The sequence below is a fragment of the Balaenoptera ricei genome, chromosome 6 (assembly GCF_028023285.1).
Source record: "Balaenoptera ricei isolate mBalRic1 chromosome 6, mBalRic1.hap2, whole genome shotgun sequence".
Classification (NCBI taxonomy): domain Eukaryota; kingdom Metazoa; phylum Chordata; class Mammalia; order Artiodactyla; family Balaenopteridae; genus Balaenoptera; species Balaenoptera ricei.
The window spans coordinates 110291434-110319176 of record NC_082644.1 but is presented as its reverse complement, the minus strand read 5'-3'; the positions used below and the strand labels follow the sequence as shown (position 1 = coordinate 110319176).

General features: G+C 45.9%; 1 protein-coding gene across 5 annotated transcripts in view; it reads left to right on the top strand.

Annotated features, from left to right (window-relative positions):
• Positions 1–27743, top strand: part of TTLL11 (tubulin tyrosine ligase like 11) — a 267396-nt gene that overhangs the window by 88629 nt on the left and 151024 nt on the right. For 4 of the 5 annotated variants that reach the window (XR_009503763.1, XM_059925538.1, XM_059925536.1 and 1 more), the window contains exons 4-6: positions 8157–8732; positions 20352–20447; positions 21192–21307. Coding sequence is in view for 4 of the 5 variants with exons in the window: in XM_059925538.1 (XP_059781521.1) it covers positions 8157–8732; positions 20352–20447; positions 21192–21307 (788 nt within the window). In the remaining variant the exon portion in view is untranslated. The remainder of the gene's footprint in view (positions 1–8156; positions 8733–20351; positions 20448–21191; positions 21308–27743) is intronic. The other variant, XM_059925537.1, reaches the window with a different exon arrangement.

Here is a 27743-nt window from a genome sequence, read left to right as displayed (position 1 = left end):
GGAATGCCTCTGCCACTAGCAGTGTGGCCCTGGGCAAGTCTCCAGTTTGTTTGTAAAGTGTGTGTGTGTGTGTGTGATGGTTCCTGGCATGCAGGCTGGGTGTGAAGGCACAAGGCAGCTCTGGGGCTGTAGAGAAGCCCTCTTCTAACCCTGGGGGCCCCAGCAAAGGCGAGTTGAGCCCCATCAGCTGGGCTGTCACTTTGCTTTCCCACAACTCTCTCTTTCCTCATTCTACCTATTAAACAGAAGTTCAACTACTTGGAGTTTTCCCAAAGAACATGGTTGTCACGGAAAGATCTCAGACTTTAGACTCTGACCAACTTGGTTTCAAATGATAACTTTATGCTTGTTAGCTGTGTAACGTCAGCCCTGGGACTCCACCTCTCTGAGCCTCTATTTCCTTGCAGGGTTGTTGTGAAGATTCGGTAGCTCATGGCTGTAAAGCACAGAACACAGAACATGGGTTCTACAAATGGTCATTTTTCCCTTTCCTCTTTCTCATTAAAATAATTTTGTTTCTACAGGGGAAGTTCGTTTATCTGGCAATCATTAGTTAGGTATGTACTAACTAATGTCCCTGGGGTTCATAAATGCCATAGTAATCAAGCTTCTTAATAATTTCATTTCAGAAAATGTTTATTGAGCACCCGCTTTTCTGGGAATAGTGAGTAACATAAGGCTTGGTCTTTATCGTCAAGGAGCTCATAGTCAAATGGGAGAGAGAAAATAACAATGAATAATAATAATAGCCCACCATATGTTAGCCCTGGCAAGTCTCATTCTTTAACTCGTGTAATCCTCACAACAACCCCACGGCAGAGGCACTGCTCTTACTCCCATTTTCCAGCTGAGCAAACCGAGGCACAGAGAGGTCAGAAAACTGTCGAGGGTTCCACAGCTAGTAAGGGGCAGCAGCGCTGGGCTTCAGAGCACTGCAGGCAGAGTCCGTGTTCTTAGCTCCCACAATATACTTAAAGATGCAACTATAATACACCATAGCTATAGACCTAAAGACACACACACAGTCACATTACAGCGTGATGGGGACGTTTGCCATGGATGGGTTAAGATGTCACAGCCACGGGAGCACAGAGGACAGACCCGACGGGCCATTCTGGAGGGTTATGGGCTAGAAAAGGATTCTCAGCGGGAATCTTTGAGCTGGGCCTTCGGTGCTGAGTCAGAGCCCTGCAGGCGAAGAAGGGGGAGGGAGGCAGGGGGAGGCAAGGCTTAGAGGCGTGCAGAGGGGTGGGCGGGAGGGGCGGAAGGGGCAGAAAATGAGGCTGCTGAGATGCACCTGAGCTGCGGCCGGCCAAGGAAGGAAGGCCTTTTAAGCCACGCCGCTGAGGAGTTGCACTTGAGTGATCAGCTGTACCTCCTGGGGCATAATTAACGTTATTTCTTTTAAACTGTTCAAGTAAATCCAGGACGCTCATCAGTAGTAAAACAAACAGGCTTTTTTGGTTGTTGTTGTTTGTTTTGTTTTACCATTTAGGTTTTCTTAATTGGACCTCTTGGAAAGCCAGGGAGTGGGGAGTGTTTGACAGGTGCAGTGATAGTTACTCCCATGGGGCCCGTAGCTCCCCCTACTAGCCACTGGCCTGAGGGGTTTCTTTGGATACTCTTCCTTCAGTTCACCATATTCCATGTCTGAGTTCAATCTCTGAGTCTGAGGCCTGCCAGACAGGAGTTGTTACTTTTGCTAATACGGGGAGAGTCGCCGTATCAACATGAACCATCTACATGAGAGATTCGGCCGCACAGTCTTGTTCCGATGAACAGTGAGCGGCTTCAGGGAGGAGGTGATGTAAAATCCTAAACTGGCTTTGTGGCTACAGGTGCTCAGTTAGTAGTCAGTGAGCTGAGCTGCTTATCTCCCCCTCCCCCCAACCCCAGACCCGCTCCTCTTCCTGTGTCCCCTAAATCTGTAAATGGTACCATCCCCCCACCCTGCTGACAACCCTCTCTTTCCCCTTCACCTCCATCCAGCCACCAGCTGCCCCCGAATCCACCTCTGTCCCATTTCCGCATCCCAGCCCTGGCGCCACTGCCCAGCTCAGGCCCTCGGGCTCGGATGGCCCTGTATCTTCCTGCAACTAGTCTCCTCCCTGCCAAACCATCCTCCTCACGGACGCCAGAGTGATATGGGTGCCATGTCACCCAGTGGTTGAAAATCCACTAGTTGCCTACAGATCAAGTACACACACAAGGTGTCTGGGAATCTTTTCTGCCCGTTCCCGCCTTGCGTTCCCAGGTTCATCTCTCCCTCTCCGTACTTTCCCTGTGTAACCTGGCCCATTACGGAGGCTTCCTCCATCATCCGGGGGCCTGACCATGCCAGACCTCTCTCGTTCCTCCTAACCCCCTGCCGGCATCCATTCAGGCTCGTCCTCTCTGCCCACCACGTGTACCCACTCCAGTCCAGCCGGAGGGATGTTTCTCCGGAACACATCAAATTGTGTAATTAAGTTCTCAGAACCCTTCAGGGGCTCACCATCACTTCGGGACATTGTCCAAACTCCCCTAAAATGATATTCAAGACCCTTCCTATCAGGCCCTGCCTCCTCTCCAATCTTGATCGTCTTCCATTGCCCTACTTCACACACATCCCGCATTCATTCTAGACATGGGCTCAGGAAACTGACTGCCTGCATTCAAGACCCGGTTCCACGTCCTTTAGGCTGTGTGACCTTTGGCAAGTTACTTAACCTCTCTGGGCCTCTGTTTCCTTATCTGTAAAATAGAGTTGTAGAGGGTTAAATGAGATAACACTTCGAACAGCACCTGACCCATAAGAAGTCCCCATTGGTGTGTGCTAATGTTGTTGTTTTTGCTGTGGTGATCTGGCCCCTGTGAATCTCCCGAGTGGGATTTCCAGGGCGCTTCCCACTCCACTCGCTGGCTGTTCTCCAGCCATCAGAACGTATGTGGCTCTCTCCTGCCTTTGCAAAACCCCACCCCGGCAGCATGTTACCTGTTCTTCCTCCCCGCCTCACCTGTCTATCTCCCACCCTGCCCCTTCCTGCCTGGCCCTCGGAAACCTGACTGTAGAGCGCCTCCTTCTCGCCTGCCTCAGAAATCGCCTGGCACACTGGGAGTAGGAATTTGCCTCCACCAGGTGCGAGGCTGCCTTGGCTGAGGCTGGAAGGGGCTGCTCCCTGCCCCCTGTCCAGCATGTACTCTGTGACATCTGCTTGTCTACCAGAGGCTTGTTTTTGCCGAAGATCTGCTCCCTGTGTCCGTGACACCAGGGGTCTCAGTTGCTAAGATTGGATGCAAATCCACCCGCGTGACAGAGGACTGCTCTCACTGGCTTTGACTTCCCTGGTGTTGCAGACATGGTATTTCTTCAGCAGTTGTCCTCTTACCTGCCCCTCGCTGCTAATAATGTTTTGTGGCTTGGTATTCAGTGGCTGAATTTCTCTCCTGAAATATTTTAGCTTGCTTCTCCCAGATGCCCAGCTGACTTCCTCAAGTGCCTCATAAATCTCCCATCCAGAGCTCCTGCTCTTGTAGATCATCCCAATGCGCTGGTCACAGCAGCCCAGAATCAACCCTCTGCTGATTAATGTCACTTGCGTGTTTGTAACACAGCCTTCCACTGTGGTGATGTCAAGATAAATGATTGTTCAGAACCTGTTAGTTGGCAGAAGCCAGGGACCTCAGTGTGCCCCCCTTTATTGTAGAGGTGAGTACAACAAAGCCCAGGAGGTTAGGTGACTTTCTCACAGTCAGAAATTACCTAACTAAATTGGGACTAGAATCCAGATTTTCCGGTTTTCACTTCAGTATTCTTTCTAACTCACCAAAAGCTATTTCTTTTCTTTTTTTAATTAAAATTTTAAACAACTTAAAGTGGTAAAATATGCATAATGTAAAATTTACCATCTTTACCATTTTTAAGTGTACAGTTCAGTAGTATTAAGTATATTCATATTGTTGTACAACCATAACCATCATCCGTCTCCGGAACTTTTTCCGTCTTCCCAGACTGAAGCTCTACCCATCACACACTCACTTCCCATTCCTCCCTACTCCCAGCCTTTGGTAACCACCATTCCACTTTCTGTCTCTATGAATTTGACCACTGTAGGTACCCATACAAGTGGAACCATATAGTATTTGTCCTTTTGTGTGATGGCTTCTTTCACTTAGTGTAGTGTCTTCAAGTTTCATTGTAGCGTATGTCAGAATTTCCTTCCTGTTTATAGCTGAATAATACTCAATTGTATGTATGTACCACATTTTGTTTATCCATTCATCTGTCAATTGACATTTGGGTTTCTCCCACCTTTTGGCTGTTGTCAGTAATGCTGCAGTGAACATGGGCGTTCAAATATTTGTTCGCCAAAAGCTATTCCTTATGAAAATATAATTAGAGATACTTGCTGCTACCTACTGTTGCCACTTGTATTTTTTTCCTAATGGTGTTTGGAAAATACAAAAAAACACACAGTGAAGAATGTAAAAGTTGCTCATTTTATGTGGTATATACTTACAGGATTTTATGCTCATGTTGCCCATGATTTTAAAAGTTTTATACAGACTGAGAGAGAATTTTAACAGGTAGGCCAATCTGTGTATTAGGGAGAACACTTGAAATATATTTAAGGGACAGACAGCATAATAACTGAGTGTGACCTTGGCCAACCATGGCATTTTGGAGATGAGTTCATTCAGAGTGTGAGCTTATCTTAACAGTAATACAGAGGGAACTTCTTGTGGTGGTGCTTCCTTAAGACTATTTTAACATCTTCTTTTAAAAACATTTTTGTTGGAGTATAGCTGATTTACAATATTGTGTTAGTTTCAGGTGTACAGCAAAGTGAATCAGTTATATACATCTATCTATCTATCTATATCTCAACTCTTTTTTTAGATTCTTTCCCCATATAGGTCATTACAGAGTATTGAGTAGAGTTCCCTGTGCTATACAGTAGATCCTTATTAGTTATCTATTTTATATATAGTAGTATATATATGTCAATCCCAATCTCCCAATTTATCCCTCCCCGCCCCCTTACCCCCTGGTAACCAGAAGTTTGTTTTCTACATCTGTAACTCTATTTCTATTTTGTAGATAAGTTCATTTGTAGCTTTTCTTTAGATTCCACATGTAAGTCAGACAGAGAAAGACAAATATCACATTTTAACATCTTAATAGAGTATCTTACTGCTAAGAAGAGTCGAATTTTGAATGGGGGTCTTTCCCAGTCACATTTCTTAAATATCCACTAGGGGGCAGTAAAAGACATAAAAATTTTCAACAGGGCCGATGAGTGCCTGGCAATCAGGTCCCTGCATCCTCTTTGCATCTCTCTCAGCTATCCGTGCATACAGTTATAAGATGATGAATTTCACATCATCTCATTTCACAAGAGTATGTTTGGGTGAAACTGGCGATACCATCAGCTGTAACCCAACTGCAAGTCTTCCTCACATTCAGGCTAACGTTAATGCGTAAAACTTCATTCAATGTGTTGGGCCCAGATTGTATTTTTATTTAATTCACGTTAGTCCAGCGATTCTCAAACGGAGTGAACATCAGAATTACCTGTCACGCTTTTTCCCAAATACACATGCCCAGGTCTCATCCCAGATCTAGAAAATCAGAATTTCTGGGGCTGGGGCCTAGTTATATAGACTATCTTTAGATTCTGGCCCATGAGGAGGGGTCACCCTTGAGTAAAACCTCAGAGGAAAGTGAATGTGAATTCTGGAATTTTTTTTTTCTCTTTGGAAAATAGAAGTTGCTGAAGGGTCTGGTGGCTTTGGGAACCACATGCAGAACAGCTATGAAGCTTTCCCATAAATGGTGCCTGTAGTAGACCAAGCCAGGAACCCAGACAGAAGATCTGGAATTGAGGCAGGCCTGGCAAACTCAGGATCTACATTTACAGTTCCAAGAAGGCCATGCTCCGGGGCCAAACTGTTCAGAGTGAGGCCAGAGCTCAGATATTGTCTGCTATATTAAGAGAATCTTTCCTATAGTATTCAGGGAAAAGAAGCCTTTAATTTTACCTTAGCAGAGGTAAAGATGGCGCAGAGGACCTGCCGTGAGGTCAAAAGACTTCAGTTCTCATCCTAACCATCCCACTAGCCAGTTAGGGAACCCAAGGCAAGTTACATCACCTCTCTGAGCCTCAGCTTCCTTGTTTGAATTATGAGAGGATTAGATGCCATTGATCTCTGAGGATCCTTCCACTTCTAAAAATTCAATGATTCTATTAGTATTAATAACCTTGATTTGTATGGTTCTACTCCGGCAAAGAGCAGAAAAAATATTCAGTAATGCAACGAATGACAGAGACTATTGACCATGTAGTTTAATTTATTTAAGGCATATGCACTGAATTCAAAGGAGAAAATATTGCAGCCAATAATATATTGAACTGTTAGTATCTTCAGCATAGCAAAAGCTTTCCAGAGGGAAAAATTACCCATTAGTGCAAACTTGACATTTTTCACTTCCTGATCCATAAGTGCCATCTCTCCAGTACGTTTATATTTACTGTAAAGGGCCAAATGTATGAATGCTTCGGATGAATATTAAATAACTACATAAGCATCAAGGTCATTGTCGCAAAGAAGGCTCCGTGGAGGGCCCTGGGAGGCTGGCATTGATCTCCTGTGAAGTTCCATTCTCGAATCCTGCTGACAAGGGGAAACAATTGGTGTGGACCATTATTAAAGCTTTAAGTGTTTCTCCATTGTTAAAGATCTTTTACAAGCCCGGAGTAACTGATAGTGCCCAAGGAATTGGCAAAAGCTTCACTTAGAAATATAGGCTGGTCAGAGAGATAAGTAAAACCCAGAACACAGTTGTCCTGGGTTGGGCATACGCAACAAAGGTGCGTATCCGGTCGAGTCCAGCTCTGAGGCAAGCCGGCACCGCTCTGAGTTAGGGTTCAGAAAGGAAGGAAAGCTTGTTCAGGGGCTCTTTCATACCAGAAGCTGCAGAGAGAGCCGCTCCCTCTTTCCAATTCACCTTTAAATTTCCCCCAGCTTGTCCCCCAGGACAAGCGTCCGGGGCAACTGGGTGTGTGTGAGTGATGTAGACCCGCAGATCCAGACTAACTGCACTGGTCAAGTGCCCAGGATAATTACGTGGGTGTCCTGCTGACCTGGAGCTAGGAGGAGAGCAAATCTTAGGATGACAGAATCCAGTTTCAAGAGATCTCAAGAGATGAAAGGATTGGCTGAGTCATGATGAACTTAATGAGAGATATAGATGGTAAGCTAACAGCTCCCGTGCAAGCCGATCTGTGTAGTGCTGTGTTCTGCCCTGTGCACATTTCAGTTGATTTCCTCTTTACAGTGACCCAGGGAGGAAAGGTTTTTATACCCCCATTTTTAAAACGAGGAAACTGAGACATGGAAGTACAGAGGAGGGTGCAAGCACTTCAGAGCCCTCGATCTAGATTCCAATCCAAGTCCTGCCCCTCAGTCTACCGGCAAGTTACTTCATCTTTAAAAAACAGCACTAGCCAGGCTTTATGGCTGCCTTTCATGTGTCAGGTTCTGTGGGCTTCGCCCTTTGCATTTATTATCTCATTTAATCCTCAGAACAGTCTTTCTCCTATTTTACAGATGAGGAAGGCACAGATAAGTCACTTGCCCAAGGTCACACAGTAAGTAGCAGGGCCAGGATATGAGCCCAGACAGTCTGACTCGCAGGCCTGTGTTCTTCACAGGTACGGTACCGTCTCGGTTTCCTGTACCGTGAAAAGGGAACAACCGTGTGTTCTGTGAGGGTTAGATGAAATGACTTATGTAAAGTGCCTCATGTAGTCGCCACACACGGTAGGCATCATAGATAGTGCTAGACTCTCATCATCACCATCTCTATACCGTCATCAGTTAAATCACTCGCTCGGGGTTAGAGCTAATAACTGGCAAAGACCTGGCACTCAAACCCAGGTCCTGTGACTGAAAATCCGCTGGACTGTGGGGGACAAGATCGGGGGCAGTTTTTAGGTCACTGTCTCAGTGCCTTGTACAGTTTTTACCTCCCCGGTAGGTGCTGAGTGAGTCCTCACATAGGTGGGGCCTGTTTTTCTCGCTCATTCACCAAACATTTGACGAGGTCCTGCTGTGTCTCGAGGGACCGGAGAGGACAAGAATACAGTGCTAACCATCCTTTTTCTCCCCCCCAGGTTCGAATGGTGAAAGATGGGGACCCCTCCTGGAAGCCCACTTTTATTGTGAAACCTGATAGTGGTTGTCAGGGTGACGGAATCTACCTCATTAAAGACCCCAGTGACATCCGCCTGGCAGGGACCCTCCAGAGCAGGCCGGCGGTGGTCCAGGAGTACATCTGCAAACCTCTCCTTATCGACAAGCTCAAGTTTGATATCCGTCTGTATGTCCTACTAAAGTCCTTAGAGCCCTTAGAGATTTATGTAGCCAAAGACGGACTCTCGCGGTTTTGTACAGAGCCGTATCAGGAGCCGCACCCCAGAAACCTGCACCACATCTTTATGCATTTGACCAACTATTCACTGAACATCCACAGTGGTAACTTTGTCCATTCGGACAGTACTAGCACAGGCAGCAAAAGGACTTTCTCTAGCATTCTTTGTAGGTTGTCTTCCAAGGGTGTTGACATCAAGAAGGTCTGGTCTGATATCATCTCCTTGGTGATTAAGACTGTCATTGCCCTGACTCCAGAGCTCAGAGTGTTCTACCAGTCGGATATCCCCGCAGGGAGGCCGGGGCCCACGTGCTTCCAGGTAACCATCGCCAGTTCCCAGCCTGAATTCTTGACCTTGGTGGGGGCCTTTGGAGGGCTCCCTAGCCTCGTGTGGGATGAGGGATGGGGGTGGGATGGCCAGAGGGATGGAGGGATTGTTGCTGCCATGGGCTTTGGTGTGAAACCAGGGCCCAACTTCCTGCTTTCTATTTGCTGGCTGTGTAATTTGGAGCAAGTTACTTCCATTTTCCTACCTGTAAAATGGGACCAAGAGTTACCTCCCTTAAAGGATGCTTGTAAGAGTCAAACGAGGTGTATGGAAAACGCAGTGCCTCCCGTTCATTTGTTCATTCTTTCTTCTAGCAATTTTTACCACCTGCTTAGTAGGGGCCAGGCACCGTTCAAGGCAGTAACTCAGGTCCCTGCTGGCTGATGCAGAGAGTCTGCTATTGTGGGAGACAAATAAGTTAAAAAGTAATTAGTATAAAGTGTCACAAGTGCTAGAATAGAGTAGGAAATGTCCCGGGCGCTGTGAGACTGGGGGACCGTCTAACATTTTCTGAGCGGGAATGAGGGTGGCTGGGAAGACTTCCCAGAAGCAGCAGCAGTGAAGAACCTGGGGTAAGAGTTAGATGGAGCAGGCGAGGCTGGCTAGGGCTGGGGAGACGAAGCGTCCTAGGGGAGAGATGTTTGCAGCCCTAGAGGTGAGTATGGCTGGAGGGTGGGGTTTGAGGCAGAGATATGGAGGGAGATGAGGAAGATAAGGTGGGAGAGATAGGTAGGAGGTCTGTCGTGGAAAGCAGTAGGGGCCGCAGGAGGGTGCTAGCCCGGCACCGATGCACTCAGGTTTGTGTGTTGCAAAGAACAAACTGGCCGAAAGGTGGAGAGTGGATTGTGGGGAGACTGGGAGCGGGGTGGAGGGGGGAACTGGTGAGCCGACTGCTTTCCTACGAGCAAGAGAGGATGCTGGCTTGGATTGGGAAGGGCTTGGTGGAGTTGGAGAGAATAGATTTGAGAGCCATTGAAGAGGTAGAATGGCCAGACTTGGTGATTGGCTGGGGCTGGGGGACAGTGGAGAGATGGTGGCAGGGGGGGAGGGGGGAGAACCCAGACCAACTCCCAGGCTTAGGCGCTTGGGTGGATGGAGAGAAGCCACCGGCGGGGGACCAGCTTGTAGTGGCATGGGGGTCAGGAGTTGGACTTGAACATGCCTTTGAAGGACCTGCATGACATCCAGGTGGGGAGGTTGGGTGGACATTGGGCATCTGGGCCTGGAGTTCGGGAGAGAGAGATCTGGGCAGGAGAGAGATTGGGAACATCAGCGTTCAGATGGTCACTGAGCCCTGAGCGGCCACAGGGTGAGAAGAGGCCAGGAGACCCCCCATGAGCACTGCCATTCAAGTAAGGGACAGGCAGGGGGAAGGGGGGCAGCAAAGGAGGCCAAGAAGAAGTGGCTTGAGCTATAGAAGGGATGTCAGGAGAGGAAGCAGCCTAAATGCTTGGAGAGGAAGCACGCGGGGGTCAGCCGTGGCAAACGCTGCTGAGATGTCGTGTCAGACCTGAACGGAAGGTGTCATTGCACTTACTGACCCGTGGGGTGATGGGACAGGGTGATGGTAGAGGACGAAGCCAGTGTGCGGGCGGGGAGGAGATGGGAACGGGGGTGGCGCATTCTTCCAGATCTTTTGGCCATAAAGGTGGTGGCGGGGGACTCGGCGTCCAGGCACTTGGTAGGCACAGTTTCCTGCCACCAGATAAATCGGAATAGGGAACAGATGGTACGAAGGAACACCTCTGGGACCCTCTCCATCCAATCTTTAAAGTTATTTTGTAGCAGTTAGTATATAAGAAAGAACACATGGAACATGTATGTAAGCTACAAAGCAAAACCACCAAATCATCATCCCCAGCCCACCTCCCAACCCAAGATCCCCAATTACTGTGCTTCTCCCCCATCCCATTTCTCACCCCGAGGTAATCATGGTCCCGAATTTTATGTTTATCATTTCCTTGCTTAAAAAAACCCTTTTATTATACGTGAATGTATCCCTAAGCAGTATATTGTTTTGCTTTGCTTGTTTTTGAGCTTTATAAAAATACTACGATCAAGTCCATAGTCTTCTGCGACCTTCTTTTCCGCTCTGTGTTGAGGTGGGTCGTTGGTGCTGTTTCATTTGCTCTGCTGGGTCTTCCATTGTAAATACGCACACTGTGTTCATCAGTTCTTCTGTCAATGAGCATTTGAGTTGTTTCTGGTCCTCTACCTAAGGCTGTGGCAGGAGAGAAATGGGTAGCGTGGAAGGAAGGGGAGGCAGTGGGGCAGCGTCTCTGATGGGTGGGGTGTTCCTTCAGCAGCAGAAGAGGAGGCTGGTCCCAAGGTGCGGCCCCAGGTCCAGAGAGGTGACCCGGGCGGCTGGACACCCGTCAGCGGGATTTTCAGGCGGGCTGGCAGAAGCCTTTGCAGGGGGAGTTCAGGCAGTGATCAGTTCCAGGAAGGGGTATTTGTCATCAAGAGATCTGTCCTTAGGCACTTGGCTCCAGGTTCTCGTTCCCAGGCGGGATGTCTAGCTCAACCATCAGGCAGGTGGCTTAGGGCCTTAGAAAGGGGAAGTGGGCAGAGCTTAGAGGCAGGACCAGAGAAAACAAGTCCTGGCTTGAGCCATCAGAAGGTTAGGGCGAAGGAGAGAGTTGCAACGTGGAGGCATCCAGGGGTCATCCCGGGGGACTGTGTGGTCACATCTGTTCGACAGTGACAGCTATTCCAGGAGTATCATGTGGGCCGGCATGCGTGGCCAAGCCACAGAGCCCTGGCACAGCGAGGGTGGAGGGTGGAGGGTGGAGGGTGGAGGGTGGAGGGTGGAGGGCCAGGGCGGTGGTTTTGCTGCTTGCCTTGCTGTGGACAGGCGGCGTGGGGCGGCCGTGGGTGGAACCAGGGGCCCAACTGCAGGGCAGACAGGGAGGGAGCCACTGGTTTGGACAGATCACGTCTAGCAAATGGAACCACAGCCCTGTGACCGTTTTCCACTGCTTGACCACACTAAGTGCCGCCAGGCCTGGGGTCAGGAGAGGAGCACAGGGCCGGAAGTAACCCTCCAGGAGGATCTCGTCCTCTTCCCAGCGGTGGGACCTTGGGCGCGTTTCTTCACCACCCTGAGCCTCTGTTTCTTTCTCTGTGAATCCCCTACACTCACTTCCCTACCTGCCTTCCTTGGAGTAGTGTGAAGTAATGAAGGCGAAGGTATAAAGCATTAGATGTTTAAGATCTGTTTTGTCATATATTTCAGATTCATAGTGATTGAGAAAGCAGTATCTTTTTCTCCTTGGATTCCTCTCTTGCTTTCTTTAGTCTTATCACTTGTTAAAACACTTGTTAGTTTGGGTCTCAAGCTCCTGAACTAACTTGGAACCCAAAGACCTAGGGACAACGTATGGTCTGCCATTGCCTTGCTGTGTGATTTTATATTAGTCACTTAACTTCTCTGTGCCTCAGTTTCCTCACCTACCTCACAGAGTTGTTGTGTGACTCACACAAGATAAAGATGATGAAGCGCTTTGTGAACTCTATTGTTCTGTGCATACATAATGAATTGTTTCTTTGTCATGGACGCCCGTTTTGCTTGTAGCCTGGGCCTGGCCCATATTGTAGCATTCCTGGACATACACTCGAAGCCAAGGAAATTACATTTATCTTAAACATGTGACCGTGACCCCTTTCCAATCACAGCCGCAATAACTACTTGGGAAATTGTGATGGCCCAGAGCAGGCGCTGGCGCAGCCAGGCTGTGGGCAGGTTTCCTGTAATCTGTTGCCTAGGAACGTGGCTGCCCTGTCGTTCTGGCCTGTCCCCCGTCATTGCCCAGGCAGCGCCAGCAAGATATCCCCCTGTCAGTCTTCTTGAGGGCAGCTCTGTGACCCTGGCTTAAAGAGCCAGGTCCGTCTGGGTGTAGATGATTCACGTGGCAGAAATGCACACACACAGGAAAGGTTGCTAGCTCAGCTTTCGTGGACATTCTATCCCAATCTCATCGCTCGGTTTCTGTCTTCCTCTGGCTCTGGGTCCACTTCTCTCCTTGGCCGCGATCCTTTCCCTTCAGTGTCGGGAGGAGGCACCTTCCCTAAAGGCTGAGGTGCTTCTCCTTTTCCTTCTTTGCTCTTTTGATCTCCTCCCTCCCCGTCAGCCCCAGACACCCCACAGGAAGGAGGCGAAGGAGCAACCTAGCGGTCACGCACGGGCTTGGGTTTTGTTCTCGGATGCCCTGGGTTTGAGCTAACCCCAGCTCCTCCTTCCAGCAACTCTAGCTGGAGAGCTTGGCAAGTTAACCTTTCTCTGCCTCAGTTTCCTTATCTGCAAATAGAGATCATATTGTATTTGGACCGGCCTCACAGTTGTTGTGAGACTGAATGAGAGAAAGCTGTGTGGAACAGTACCCAGCCCGTAGGGATCCCTTAATGAATGATAATTATTATTACATTGTTCGTTATCTGTAACAACAATCGTTCTCAAACCGGTCTGTGAAGAAGCGCCTTGAGCTTACGGGGAAACCATGAAATATTCACATTTCCAACTTAATGGAACGCCGGTATTCCAAGGACCACAGTTTGAGAAACAAGTCCTGGCACTTGTTGCCTCTCAGCCTGGCCCCGGCCTCGCTTCCCCGTCCTCCCTGAGCCCCGCGAACCTGCCGAACAGAGCTGATTCCTGTCTCTTGGACATCACAGGTGTTTCCCCAGTTCTGCCTGTTTGTTCTGCCTTGGCCTGCCATGCTCTCTCCTCTTCTCCCTCCTTTTTGAAATTCAATGCTGACAAGGTGCTGCTCAAATCCCACCTTCTCTGTAAAGCCTTCCTTGACCACTTCTGACATTTACGCTTTTTTCTTCTTTTAGACACATTTGCTGGTCACCCGCCGAGACAAGCCCCGAGCTAGCGGTGGGACATGTGGTTATGGACAGATGCAGTCTGTCCCTCAGAGGTGCACAGCGTAGTGGGGGAGACTGCCACGTGGGAGTAATAAATGCTATGCGGGGGCATGTTCAGGACGCAGGCAGAGCACAGAAAAGGGAGCAGTTAACTTTGCCAGTTAACCCAGTCAAGGAAGGCTTCCCAGAGAGGAGACGCGTAAGCTGGAGCTTAAGGCCTGGAGAAGAATTTGCCAAGCAGAAAAAAGTGAGCGACACCACACCCTCCTGGTTTCCCTCTTATCTCACTGGCTGCCGCTTCTCAGCCCCTTCTTCTGCGCCTGCCAGCGAAGGCGATCCCGGGGACTCCAGCTCCTCTCCTCTTGTCTACAATCGCTCCCTAAACGATCTCTTCTAGCCCCATGGCTTTAAGTACCAGCTCTGTGCTGGTGACTCCTATATTTGTATCTCCTGTCTTGACTTCTGCTTGAATTCCACACTGGTCTATCCAACTGCCCACTTTAATTTTCTACTCGGATTTCTGGTGGGCATCTCACACTTGACCTGTCCAAAATCAAACTCTTGATTTCCCTTCCAAACTTACTCTCCCACTGTCTTTCCTATTTTAGTAAAGGAATAGCATTCAGTTACTCAGACCAAACCACGCCCCCCCCAGCCCCCAGTCTTTATTTCTTCTTTTCTCCTCCTTCCCACATTTAAGCCATAAGCAACTCTTGCAGATATACTTTAAAATGCATCCTAAACGTAACCACTTCTAACCAACTCCCTGCTTCCATCCCAGTCTAGGCAGCCGTCACCTGGTACTTGTATCACTGCAGTAGCCTCCTAATTGGTGTTCTTTTTCCCACCCTTGCTGCTTGTAACCTATTTTTCTCACTGTAGCCAAAGTGATTCTTTTAAAACATGTCAGATCAAATTACTTCCCTGTGTAAACTCTCCAATGGCTTTCTCGTTGCACTTAAAATCCTGGCTCCTTACCATGGCCTACAAGATGCTGCCTGATATGTCCCTTGTCATTCTATCTGACCTCATCTCCTATCTCCCTCTTGCTCACTCCTTGCTGTTTGTCAGAGGTGGCCTTTGTTCTCGCCATTCCTCCTGCCTGGAAGGCTCTTCCTCATCTCTTCAAATAACTTGTTTGCTCACTTCATTCAGCCCCTGTTCATACGTCACCTGCCAAGTCTTTTGCTTCTGGTCATGATGGAGTAACAAAGACTGGACTTAGCCTTCTTTACAAAACAACTAGAATAACACACAAAATACATGAAATAAGTGTTTTCAGATTTTGGACAACACATAGCTATGCATTGTGATCCCCGAGGAAAGGGGGGAAAAAGGCAAGATGTGTCTCCGGTTGCCTCAGCTTTCAGTCTGGAGGCAATCTCCAGAAGATGGGCAAGGGGGGCACCTAAACAGAGCCTTGTGATATCAGTGAATTGAGGAAATGGAGATCAAAGTTCAGGAATGCCGAGGTGGCTGGAATTCTGTGGGCAGAATTCTGAAATGTAGGGACCCAACCAGGAAAAGAGCTCCAGGAACCTGCATGGGATCCCTGTGCATCTTTGCCAAGTGCTGGGCCATTCATGTGTGGCGGGTTAATCCACAAAGCTGAGCAAAGAATGACCAGGGAACTGAGAAGCTGAACTACTTCCAGGGCTCACACAGAGCAGGGAGATGTTCAGGCTCCAAAGAGTCAGTGTGGAGAGTGCTTGGTGGTTACTGGACACATTCAGTGGAGACTCCAGAGAAGTTCTGCCTTAATGGACTGAAGCTTCACTGGAATGAAGATTACTCTAGGCCCAACCTAGTAAAGCTTGAATAATAGGCCTTGAAGGTATCAAAATAATCTGCAAATAATTGACTGTCTAAAAACCTAGCACTTTTTAAAAGAAGACAAAATCCAGACACTGAGCATTAAATGTGCAGCTTCCAATAAAAACCCACTAGGTATTCCACAAGGCAGGAAAAGGTAACCCATACCTAAGGAGAAAATCAATAGGAACAGACCCATAAATATTAGAAATAATGAAACTAGTAGGAAAAAGATGTTAAAACAGCTATTACAACTATGTACAAAAATTTAAAGTAAAATATGAGCTTAATGTAGAGAGAAATGGAGCTATTAAAAAAGAACCGAATGGAAACTTCTAGGAACCAAATGGAAGAAAATATCTGTAATGAAAATTTCACTGGACAGGATTAACAGCAGATTAGATACTGTAGAAGAAATGATCAGCGAACTTGAAGACATAGCAATAGAATTTATTCAAAATGAAACAGAGAGCAAAGTGACAGGAAAAATAAATGAAAAGACCCTGAGTTACCTATGGTACAATATCTATGGTCTAACATATGTGTAATTGGAGTTCCCCAAGCAGAAGAGACAAGGAAGATACAGAAGACTATTTGAAGAAATGGCCACACACATAAACGTGTGCACACACACACCAAGGCTTATCATAATCAAATCAGTGATGATACGAAAATCTTAAAAGCAGCTAGAGAGACAAATTATGTTCAGAGGAACAAAGAATAACCAAAAAGTTCTCACCAGAAACTGTGCAAACCAGAAGAAAATGGGATGACAAATGTCACCTTCTTAGAAAGACCTTCCCTGACCACCAAACTCTCCCCTCCATCCACTGTATCACACTCTATGTTCTTACCTTGTTTTAATTATTCACTTGCTTGTGGACTCTCTCCTAGAATGTAAGCTCTAAAAGGGCAGGAGTTAAGACATACCTTGTCTTATTTGCTGTTTGATCCCCAGTGCCTAGAATAGTACCTAGGGTTTGGTAGGTGCTCAGTAAATATTTGATAAATAAAGTTGTCTTTCAAGTAGAAGAGCACAAAGGCAGAGAGCAGTAAAGCCTCCTAGAGCTACCAGTAGTTTAGCACAATTAGAGCCCAAGATGTGCAGCAGTGAGTGGGAGAAAATAAAGCTAGAGTCTGAGACAGACTCTGGTCATAGGGGAATTTGCAGGACATGTTCTGGAACTTGGACTTCCTTCTGTAAGCAGGGATTTTTAGGCAGATGAGTGCTAATATTTTATTTGCCTTTTATAAAAATTACTCTGGCAGCCCCTTGTGCCAGGTGAATTAGAGGGGCGAGTTTGAGAGCAGGGAAACTAATGGGGAAGGTATTAAAGTAGTCCAGGTGAAAGATGGTGCAGGCTTGATCTAGACTAGGAGCAACAAGGGATGGGCCAGATCTAGAAAGCTCTTTAGAAGGTAGAATGTACAGAGTTGGTGAGCAGCTAGATGTAAAGGAGGAAGGAGAAATGTTGGCTGACTGCTGCTGGCACAAAGTCCCTCACAGGCTACAATTAACATGTCCAGACTGCAGTCATGTCAAGGCTACTGGGGAAAGATCCCTTCCCCAACTCACTCACATGGCTGTTGGCTGGGACATCAGTTCCTTGCCATCTCAGCCTCTCCACAGGGCAGGTTACAACATGGCAGCTGGCTTCCCTCAGAGTGAGCAAATGAGAGAGTAAGAGAATGCATCCCAAGATGCAAGCCACAGTCTTTTCATAACCTAATATTGGAAGTGATATGCCATCATTTCTGCCCTATTTTGTTCGTTAGAAACAAGTCACTAAGTGCAGCCCACACTCAAGGAGAGGGGATTACATAAGGGTATGAATACCAGGAGATGGTAACATTGGGACCATCTTAGAAGCTGCTGACCACAGATAGTGGGTTTGGATATGTTGAATTCGAGGAGTCTGGGACCTCCCAGCTGGGAATACTCTGGATGCAGATGGATGTGTAGTTCTGGGGCTCAGGAGGGAATCCCCTCTCATTGAAATGTAGTTTGGAGCCTTTGCATGAGTTTACAATTAATGGCTCAGGGCCCTTTTCTCCCCAACTTGCTTTGGAAGCCTCTAGAGGTAAGGGATGAAGGGCAGATATCTTTAAATCCCCAGGGCACCCCTCAAGTAGCAACACATAATTGCTGACTGAATTACTTGGAGGGGTGGAGAGTATCACATAATTGAAAAGTTCTCTTTCTCCATTTGACATTTCCTGCTCTGCCACCAAACTGGAGAGAGGTTTTCCCATTTCTAAGCTGCAGGTTTCTAGTCTGCAAATTGGGTGCTAGACTAAATTAGTAGTTTTTTAAAAAATATATATGTTTCTCCCCTGGGAACCCCAGGATGTTAAAAAGGTAAAAGTTGGTATGATCTGGCCTCCCCAGTGCTTCCCAAAAAAGAACCTCATTTTGAAAAACTCTGAACCAAATAAATTCCTGATTTTCTGCCAGCTCTGACATTCTGGGATCTTATGATAGTATCAACCCTAAGCTCCTCCTGGTTCTGTGATTCTGCTTCTTGAGATCCATTGGTGCTTCACATTTCATTGAACTTTTGAAAAAAAGTTCCTCTTTCCTTGAACTTGTAAAAAAATATAAAGATGACTTTCATTAAATACTTACTATGCGTCAGGTACTGTGCAAGCTATTTTACATCACATTAACTTTATTTGCTCCTGTCTCCCCGACTAGAGTGTAAGCTTCATGAGGGCAGGGACTTTGTCCAGTCCACTCCTTTATTTCTAGAAGCTAGAATAGTTTCTGGGACATAGGAGGCAGTCAGTATTTTATGAATGAATGAACTAAGGTAAATACTATTCCTATTCCCATTTTATAGATGAGGAAACTGGGGCTTAGAACTGTCTAGCTAGTGTGAGAGACCAAGCTGGGATTGAAGCCCAAATCTGGCTCCAAAGCATTCCTGTACAAGACCCAGCACATTCAACTACCTGCACCAAAGTTTAGGTTCTGGAAAATATTATGCTACTGCTGTGTGCAGGTCCCTGTGGCTGATGAGGTTTTGCCACTCCCCTTCTCCAGCTTTCCTGTAGCTGTGCATGCATAAAACCACTGTGCACTGAGCTGAGAAGAGACCCCCAGGCTGAGAAAGTACAAGTCCAAACTTCTAATGTAGCGAAAAGTAAGCGTCGATGACTCAGGATGATAAACTGCAGCCCTCCATTCTCTGTAGCCCCATCAGCATCACGTGTCTCAGGCCAGGTCTGAAGTTAGACTGATGATGTCACCAGAGTCTCTTAAAGGCCTCATCACTCATATCCACTTGTCATATATTATTAAGCGGATCTATAATACATGTAACATTTTCTACTGCATTTCCATTCCTTTCTTCTTATGACCAGGGAAAGAAAAATAGAGTGAGAATGACTTTTCCCAACTTTTCATCCTTATTGCCCTTTACTGAAGAATAACCTCATCTTGAATTACCCCCCGAAATGGTCATTCGGGCTCTGATTTCATTAATAAGGCTGAAACTACAGTTTAATAATTATCATTTAACTAGTGCATGTTCTATATAGACAAGTAAATGGATTTTCCCTCATCTTTTCTTCTTGAGTCCACAGAGGAGGAGATGCAGCTATATCTTTTTTCTTTCCTTTATTCTCCACATTAGTTTTGGGAACTTTGGGATTATATCACTCACATTAGGAGCTTTCTACCTTGTCACCTCCTAGAGACATAACGAGAGTCCTCCCAAGAATCTGGTGGCCTTATAGTCCGAGTCTGAATCCAATTAGCACCTGCATTCTCAAGGGTGAGGAGATGTTATCTCGATAAAGGGTTGTTTCAAGCAGAGGCAATGAGATACACAGGGTGGCTTACCCTGATCATGGGGGCCTGTGAGGAACTGAAAGAGGCCAGAAGACAAAGCCTCACCTGAGGCAGCAGCCTGCCAGATTCAAGAGCAGACGGCTGGCAAATGATGCTGGACTTAGCCTTGGATGCAGGCTGGCTGTATGGGCGTGTGGGCTGTGCGCTCAGGGTCCCACACTCCAAAGGCCTCCACGCTTGGTTTAATGCTCTGTTTCACCATCATGAAGTTGTTAATACTTTTTGAACAACAGACCCTGCGTTTTCATCTTGCACCGGGTCCCACAAACTATGTAGCCAGTTCTGCTTGGGTGTGAAGTCCAGCTCTGTCATTTACTAGAGAGGCAGTCTCAGGAAATCCACTGGCCTCTCCGAGACTCAGTTTCTGGTTCTGTGAAATGGAGAGCACGATCCCTACGTCAAATATGCTGTCATGAGGATTAAACGAGATTCTGAATAATTGGTGCATTTTATCATAATTGGTGCCTAGTGGGTGCCTAATAAATATTCCCTTCCTCTTAGGTAGGAGGGTATATCAGAATTACCCAGGGGATTTGTTATTGAAAATACATTTGCCTGTGTTCCACTCTGGAAGTTTCTGACTCATAGGTGTGGGCTGGGGACGAGTAGTGGTTTTGAAAGGGGTCCTTAAGTGATGCTGATATATACCCGAGGTTAAGAAAGATAGCCTTGGGTTTTGTAGAGATCTAGCTAAGAATCAACTTAATAGAGGAGAACAGAAGGAGAGGGAGAAATTGATGGACTACCACTGATCCTTAACATAATAAAAAACCTGTTAAAGAAGAAAGAGGTCATCATCTTACCACCGCACTTCAGACGACACCGATGGTGCTGAAGTGAACCATGGAACCTCATCCCATTACCAAGGCCCCTATAAAATTTTCTGCTGTCCATTTGGCCCGACAAGTACATCTAGAGGAAGAGGGCCTGTGGACGAGAGAAGCCAGGGTCAAGGCCCAGGCTGGGGGTGGGGTTGGAATTAATTTTCACCTTGATTCCCCTAATACCGTACTCGATTCCTGCAAAGACAGTGTAGCTAAAGGGAGTAATTCTGAATTATGTTTATACTGCCCCAGATTTTAGGCTTTGACATTCTTCTCATGAAAAATCTGAAGCCTATACTACTTGAAGTAAATGCAAACCCCAGCATGAGAATCGAACACGAGCAAGAAGTAAGTATTTTGAGTATCTCATTGAATATATTACCATCCAACTGAATGTTCCCACTCTCCTGTTGCTCCCTTGGCTAAATGAGATTCGACATTCTCAGATTTGCCCAGCAAAGTTCTGTTCAAGCCTACATGATTTCAGTTTTGTTGAGCTCTGAACATTGTCTATTAATATAAGATCCACCCGACCTATGGTAACTTCCCAGCATGCCATTCTCCACTTCTTAATATCTGTAAATGTAGAAGCAGCTGAGCCTTTCCATCAGTTTTGACATGAACTAATTAGTTAGCCTCAGGAGATGAACTAATTGAAATTCTACGAATATGATTTAGCCATGTCGACATGCTTGAATCACTAAGATAAATAGTACATTTAACAGTGGTTATCTTTTTCTCCCCCCGTTCCCCCCGCCACTTAAGAATGCATAAAAAAGACTGGAAGGAAATACACCAACTATTAATACTGGGTTTTGGGGGGATTATATGGATTCTTTTAATTTTCTTCCTCTCTGCCATCTTTCCAATTTTTCTACAACGAGCACATATCATTTTGGTAATGAGAAACACATAGTGCTATTTTTCCCCTTCATGTATTTTGTTGATTTGTAAAAGGAAACTGACATTTTTCAGGTAGAATAAAGGGAGGCTTTAGAGAATTCTAACAGTACAACCACTGGGGCTTGTGCTGGTGGTCAGTTGGTGCTGAATCACTCTCTCCACTGTAACATGGAATCCTTGCCCTTCAAGCTCTCTCCAGGGGTGTTTGAGAATGTCCCCAGCCTTGTCGATGAAGAAGTGAAAGTGGCCGTCATCAGAGACACACTGCGTCTCATGGACCCATTTAAGAAGAAAAGAGAGAACCAGTAAGTATTTTTTATATCATTTATTTCTATCAACTCTGCTTCCTGTGTCCTAAGCAGGTAAGTTAAGTTCTTAAAACATGTTAACATTGAGAGTGAGATTTATACCTTAAGCAGTCTAATAAATCATAGTTTCATCTATGAATATCAGCCTCCAAATATAGTGACTCAAAGTCAGGAGATGGAGACCTACAACATGAATCCGACACTTGGGGTTCAGTGGATGAATTTCTATCCAATTGTTATCTGAGTCTGGAAAGTCTTCTCTAAAAACCCACTCTCCCCCAGTGATAGCATCTCCCCTCACTCACCATTGCCCACCTGGCGCTTCTCTGTGAAATCCTCAAGCACAGGGAGAGAGTACAGAATGCCAGAGGAGAGGGCCACAGGTAACTTGGACGTGGTAAGGATCGCTTCCTTTTAATTTTCTTCATGATGTTTACATTCTTGCAATATAAGCTTTTTGTTTCAAAACCTGCAGAACCAATTATTGAACTTGTGGCAGTTCTGTAATATTTGCAACAGTTACAATTCTTCTCCATCCTACCCACCCAGTGGATGTTATACTGGGATATTGATGGGAGTATGTGCCCTGCCCCTCCCTCCATGGAATCACCCCTGAAATGAATGACATTTCACTTGGGTATTTTGTTTGCTTTGTTTTGTTACCAAATTCCTGGCTTTCACAGAGTAAGTGTTGAGTGAATATCATTGTGCCTCTTTTAGGCAGAAATATCAAAGACAAGCAATCCAAACAGCACTCCTGGTACCCGCGACATATCAGATTGACTCAAATGCTCCCAGACAAGTAAAGCACTTGTCAGCTATGGTTCAGGAACGTGAGGAACGCTGATTTCCCTAAGCAAGTGGTGTTTTGCAGGTTCCTCTACTGCAGCCCCTCACCAGCTGGGCTCAAGCCCACATATTGGTAGAATCACCCTGCAGTAGCGCTTCTCCCCTTGGCCGCACATTAGAACCATCTGGAGAGCTTTCATAAATACCAGTGCAAGCACCCACACATCTAGAGATGCTTTTAATTAGCCTGGGCTGGAGGCCTGGCTACAGAAATAGTTTAAGTTCCCTAGGTGATTCTATCATGCGGCCAAGGTTGAGAGCCACTGCCCTACAGGAAATGTCACTCGGAAGGAGCATTTGGCATGTTCTGAGTCAGGCTGGATGGTGCCTGCTTGGCTGAGTTCTCTTCCAGCGCCTTCTTTGCTGTGTGAGGCACAGATCCATTGCCAGCAAGGCTCGCTGAGAACGCTCACCTGTGATTCACGTGGGCTGATCCTGCCTCCACCGACTAGGGCTTCAAAGTGGTGGCATGTCAGGTCTGCAGAATCCTCAGAGCAGCTCATGGCAGCTGGATAATGGGTCTACTCATACACGCATGCAGCTGCTATTTTTAGCCATCCCTAAGGAAAAGCAGTGGATTAATTGCAGTTTGGTCAGATTCATTGTGATATAACTCATTTCTCAAAAATCTACTCTCTGATTGTTATTGATCTCACCAGTAGAGGTTAGGTCTTGAGAGACCGTATTGCACTGCGGGGAGATTTTGGTGGCTATCCACGCCAGTGTGGCCCAGGGGGATACTTTTAAAGATGACCTTGACACAGCCTTCTGATTCCTTTGGTGGGAACAAGTTCAAAGGCCATTGTGTGGCCTGAGGTTCCTTAACCTCTGCCACCAAAACCAGGAAGAGAGATAAGGGTACTACTGTATTTTTCACATTAGATGGCCTCAACATATGATTAGCTTTCTTTTTCTGGTTCTAGTTGTTTTTCTTCACCAACACCTGGCATTCGGTATGATCCATATGAGCTGCAGATCTAAAATTTAAAAGCAATTTAAATGGGCCCAGGACCATTGGGAAGGATGGGAAAGGCATTTTACGACTTATCAAGTCATAAGTAGCAGCACCTCATTTTTAATTTAAAAAGCATCGACTTTTTTTGTTTTTTATTGATAATCAGGAACAGTTAGAGCTTCAAGAACTTGACTTCAATTTTAATAGAAAAACGCTTTCACCTCACCCTTTTCTTACCTACAATAGGAGGGTGTATGTTAATAGCTAATTGTCATTTACTGATATTTTTCCTTAATTATACCATTTTTTAAAAAAAACCCAGCAATGATTGTCCATGAAAGAATTTTGTAATCTGTAAAGTGAATTTTTATGTAAAGAATTATTATTATCATTTTGATAACTTTACCATACAGACAAAAAGGCTGAAATTATTCTCAACTCTTAGAAGTGTTTCAGTATAACTTGGAAAAGTACCATATTTGTGCCCACAGATAATGCATAGTGTTGTAGTGCTGAATTGTGTGTTCCAGTCTGGGCCCAGGTCACTCCAACTGCAGGAAATGATGTCACATGGACCTCTCGGCTGGCAGTTAACTTTAGAAGCTGGAGTTTCTTGTATTTGAATAGGATCCAACGTAAACAGTTAAAAACAAATGGTATCCTAGCCTTCCCCTTCAACTCCTTAGCAAAAGAGGGTCTGATGTGTCCTTCATCAGTTCTTTCCTGAGTACGCTTTGTCAGCAAGACTGCTGAAGTGGGCTTTCACTTTTCCTGCACAGACTAAAGAAAAAAGGTAGATAGATGTCCTGAACTCCTCATATCTCTAAACCGCTCGGGGAAGGTGCAGAGGGGGACCTTGGAAGGGCACCAGACACGTGTCTGTGCGTCATGCATCTTCACACGCCCCGGAAGGGCAGGTAGACTGGGGTCAGTTCCTTGGTGGGACTGAAAGCAGTCCTCATGCCTTCCATGGGGAGAGGAACTCGCAACCCTGCTGAGACCCATCTTGCCATAGTTGATAGAACTTTCTCTTGAGCTGAAGAGACTGAGATTCAAATCCTGACCTTGTGGACGTACAGAGCTATTCTGAGCCCCAGTATCCTTTTCTATAAAATGGAAATAATGACATTTAAATGAAACAATGTGAAAGACTTTTACTATATAGTAGGGACTTAATAATGCTTAGTTTACTACTCAACAATAAAATTATCTGCTAGAATTTGAACAAGCAAAAAGTAATGCTTGGTTACCATGATCTTTTCTGGTATACTTAAAGCAGACTTTCGAGTTTAGAACCAATGACATATCCTAAAACCAAAGCTGTTAGATGACTGTGGGCTAGACTTGACAGTGGAGCTGGCTGCCAGCGGAAAGTTTTGTTTCCAAGTAGCATGATGTCACTGGCCCAGGCAAATTTATTTGTTGGGTTAAGAGAAAATACATTTGGCCCCTGAAGGAATAAAATAGCTGTCATATGAGAGCTGTTTTGAACTATGATGACCTTTTGTAATATCTGGTGACTCTATTGATTTACATACTAGGGTTCTTTGGAGGCACTGCAGGGATAGGGGAAGGGGGAGGCTAAAAGGGGAGGATTCTAGAACCATCATATATCTCTACACACACATATGGAGGTGAAATTCACACAGTATAAAATGAGCCATATAAAAGTGGCATCTAGTACGTTCATAATGTTGTGCAACCATCACTGCTTTCTAGCTCCAAAATGTTTTGTCACCCCAAAAGGAAACCCTGTATCCATTAAGCAATCATTCCCCATCCCCACCTCCACCAGTCTACTTTCTGTCTCTGGATTTACCTATTCTGGATGCTTCATGTAAATGGAGTTTTTTGCGTCTGGCTTCTTTCACTTACCATGTTTTTGAGGTTCACCCATGTGGTAGCATGTATCAGTATTTTGTTCCTTTTTATGGCCAAATAATATTCCATTCTATGGATATACCACACTTTGTTATCCATTTGTCACTTGATGGACATTTGGGTGGAAGTCATTTCTTTTTCAACCAGAGGGGAGCTGGGATGACCTATGTTATGTTTTGGCATTCTAGAGATTTCCTTTGAGAGGAAAGGATCTTTTCTGCTACAAGAAGTTTCTAAAACCTCTGGTTTAATCCAACCCCCTCATTTTATTGATAGAAGCACAGACTATTAGAATTGGAAGGGACTTTAGAAACCATCACGCCAGCCAGCTCCCTGGTTCAAGAACGTCCCTCGCAAGCATCCCAGGCAGAGGAGAAGCGTGTGTCCTGACAAGGCACTGGACTTGGCATCAGCCAGGTCTGGGTTGAAGTCCTTAATCTCTGATCATCGCACTATGAGCTTGGCCAAGTCGCTTTATTCTCAGATCTCATCTTCGAAATGGGAATCAAGGGATCTCCTTGGCTGGACTGTCATGGGCATCATGTGAAATGACACATATGAGAGACCCTCAGGGCATCTGAGAGGATTAGACAAATGCTAGTTCTTAGGGTCACCGTGTGGTCCATCAGGCTGCTTTAAAGTTATGCTGATGGTGACACCTAAGTCACCAGCTCCTGAAGCAGCCTATTTGAGTTGTGTACGTAATGATTCTGTCCTTCTGAATCGTACAAGACAAAACTAAGATGAAGAAGGTGGGTCATTTGCTGAAGGAGGAAATCAGGGAAATCAACAGAAAATTTCCTCTTTTCTCAAGGTATTATTTGGGTAGCCCAAGCCTTTCTTTGTAAACACTTCTATCAGAAGCAGAAGTGAATAAATTGCATTCCTCAATTATTTTAAAAACAAGGTGATTATTCCATCAATTGATTAGTTTTTGGAAGGTCAGTTTACCCCCGGGGGAGCCATTTTACTAGTATTTTGCTCCTTTTCCTGTAGATGTTTCTGGTAACCACCTTCCTTTCTCAGGAATCATAACCCTTTAGGACCCGGAGTAATATAAATAAAGCCAGGGACAGACTTGGAGTAATTTGAGAGGATTTTCTTGATGCCACGCAGTGCCTGGGAGCTGGGGGGTAGACTGCTTGCCTCTTATTCAAAAGTGTACACTTGGAACATGACTTATGTAAGGCACAGAAGCCCCTTTTCCCACAGCACCGGTCCATGGTCCTCTCCCAGTTTCCCTTCCCTCCTATCACCATGACAACCAGGTTTATGTGAAGGATGGAGTCAGCCTGCCGGGACAGCTTTGGCCCTAATTCAGAGACATTTGTCCTCTGAAGGCTTCACTGGGAGCTCAGGCTTCACTCTGATCTTGACTCCAAGTGTATCCCTTGGATCTTGTGCCATGTTCAGAACCAGTACATTAGGTGAATCCTCAATTAGGTTGATTCTACATAGAATCTAGGATAAAGGCAAAACATTCTAAGAGAACAGAGATCAAGAAATCTCCCAGTGGTTCGATTTCACCGCTGGGGGCTTATAGTTTGACCAAGGAATGTAACTCTGTCCTGTCCTGAGGAAGAATATCAAAAACACATTAATTAGAGGTCTCCAAGCCCAGATCTCTGCCCCTTAACTTGGCAGTATGTCCTACTGAGATGCCCTCAACGATAGAGAAGAGGGGTTCCTAAACTATTTAGACTAAACATGCCTTTGTGAATGTAGAACATTATCTTTCTTACTTTCTGGAGTATTCTTCTGGAAACAGGCATTCTTTCAGGAGAATCATCCGACCACCCCGTGGATGGAATGGCCCATCCACGTGTGCACAGCTGACATTTTGTTGAAATTCTGGGGCTTTGTTGACCCCTAATGATTTCTTTGTGGCAAAACGCTACAGATGAGCACACCCTGACCCCAAGCACCTCTGAAGATTTCACATAAATCAGGAAGGAGTCTGGGTCACAGAGAGATGAATATTTGCATATTCATTTGGGTTTCATTTTATACCATGCCAGCATTACAGATACTGATTATTTAGAGCATTTATTGAGCACTTACTGTGTGCCAGGGAGAAGACTACAGAAGTGAATTAGCTCACAGGCCGGTAATGGAGGCAAGACCCACACATAATATCTACGGGGTAGAAAGTACAAGGTGCCCTAGACATAAAGACAAAGTAACAAGGGAAAGATTATTCCCTGATGAGAAGAGTTTAAAAAAAAAAGCCTAAAAAACTGACAAGGAGGAGTGGCACTGGGCCTGAGGTTTAAAGGATGAGTAATATTCACAACAGGCAAATGGATGGAAGGATTCCCCTGGTGGAGGACACAAAGGCACGGGGCTCTGTTGGGGAAACGTGAGGAGATGAGTCAGCTGCTGAGACAGGTGCATGAAGTGGATTATTGGAGAGAAGGTGCCAATGGGGACGTAGATGAAGACCCAGAGGCCAGAGGTGGGTGGCCTGGAGTAAATCAAAGCTCGTCTTCAACCTGAGTTGAAAACGTGAAGGCCTTCGGGCTGTCTATGATCCCTGAAACGACACAAAATCTTATGTCTATGTGTATTTTTCCTGGACAAAAGGTCAGAAATTTCATCATATTTTCCAAAAGTTAAGAACCCAACAGTCCTATTATCATTAGAGGCTCCAGGGAGCTAGAGCGATTTGCCCGGGGTTGGGGTGTCGTGGCTTCGGGATACATCATACCCGCCGTACCCGGAAAGGCTTCACATTTCAGATGGCAGTCA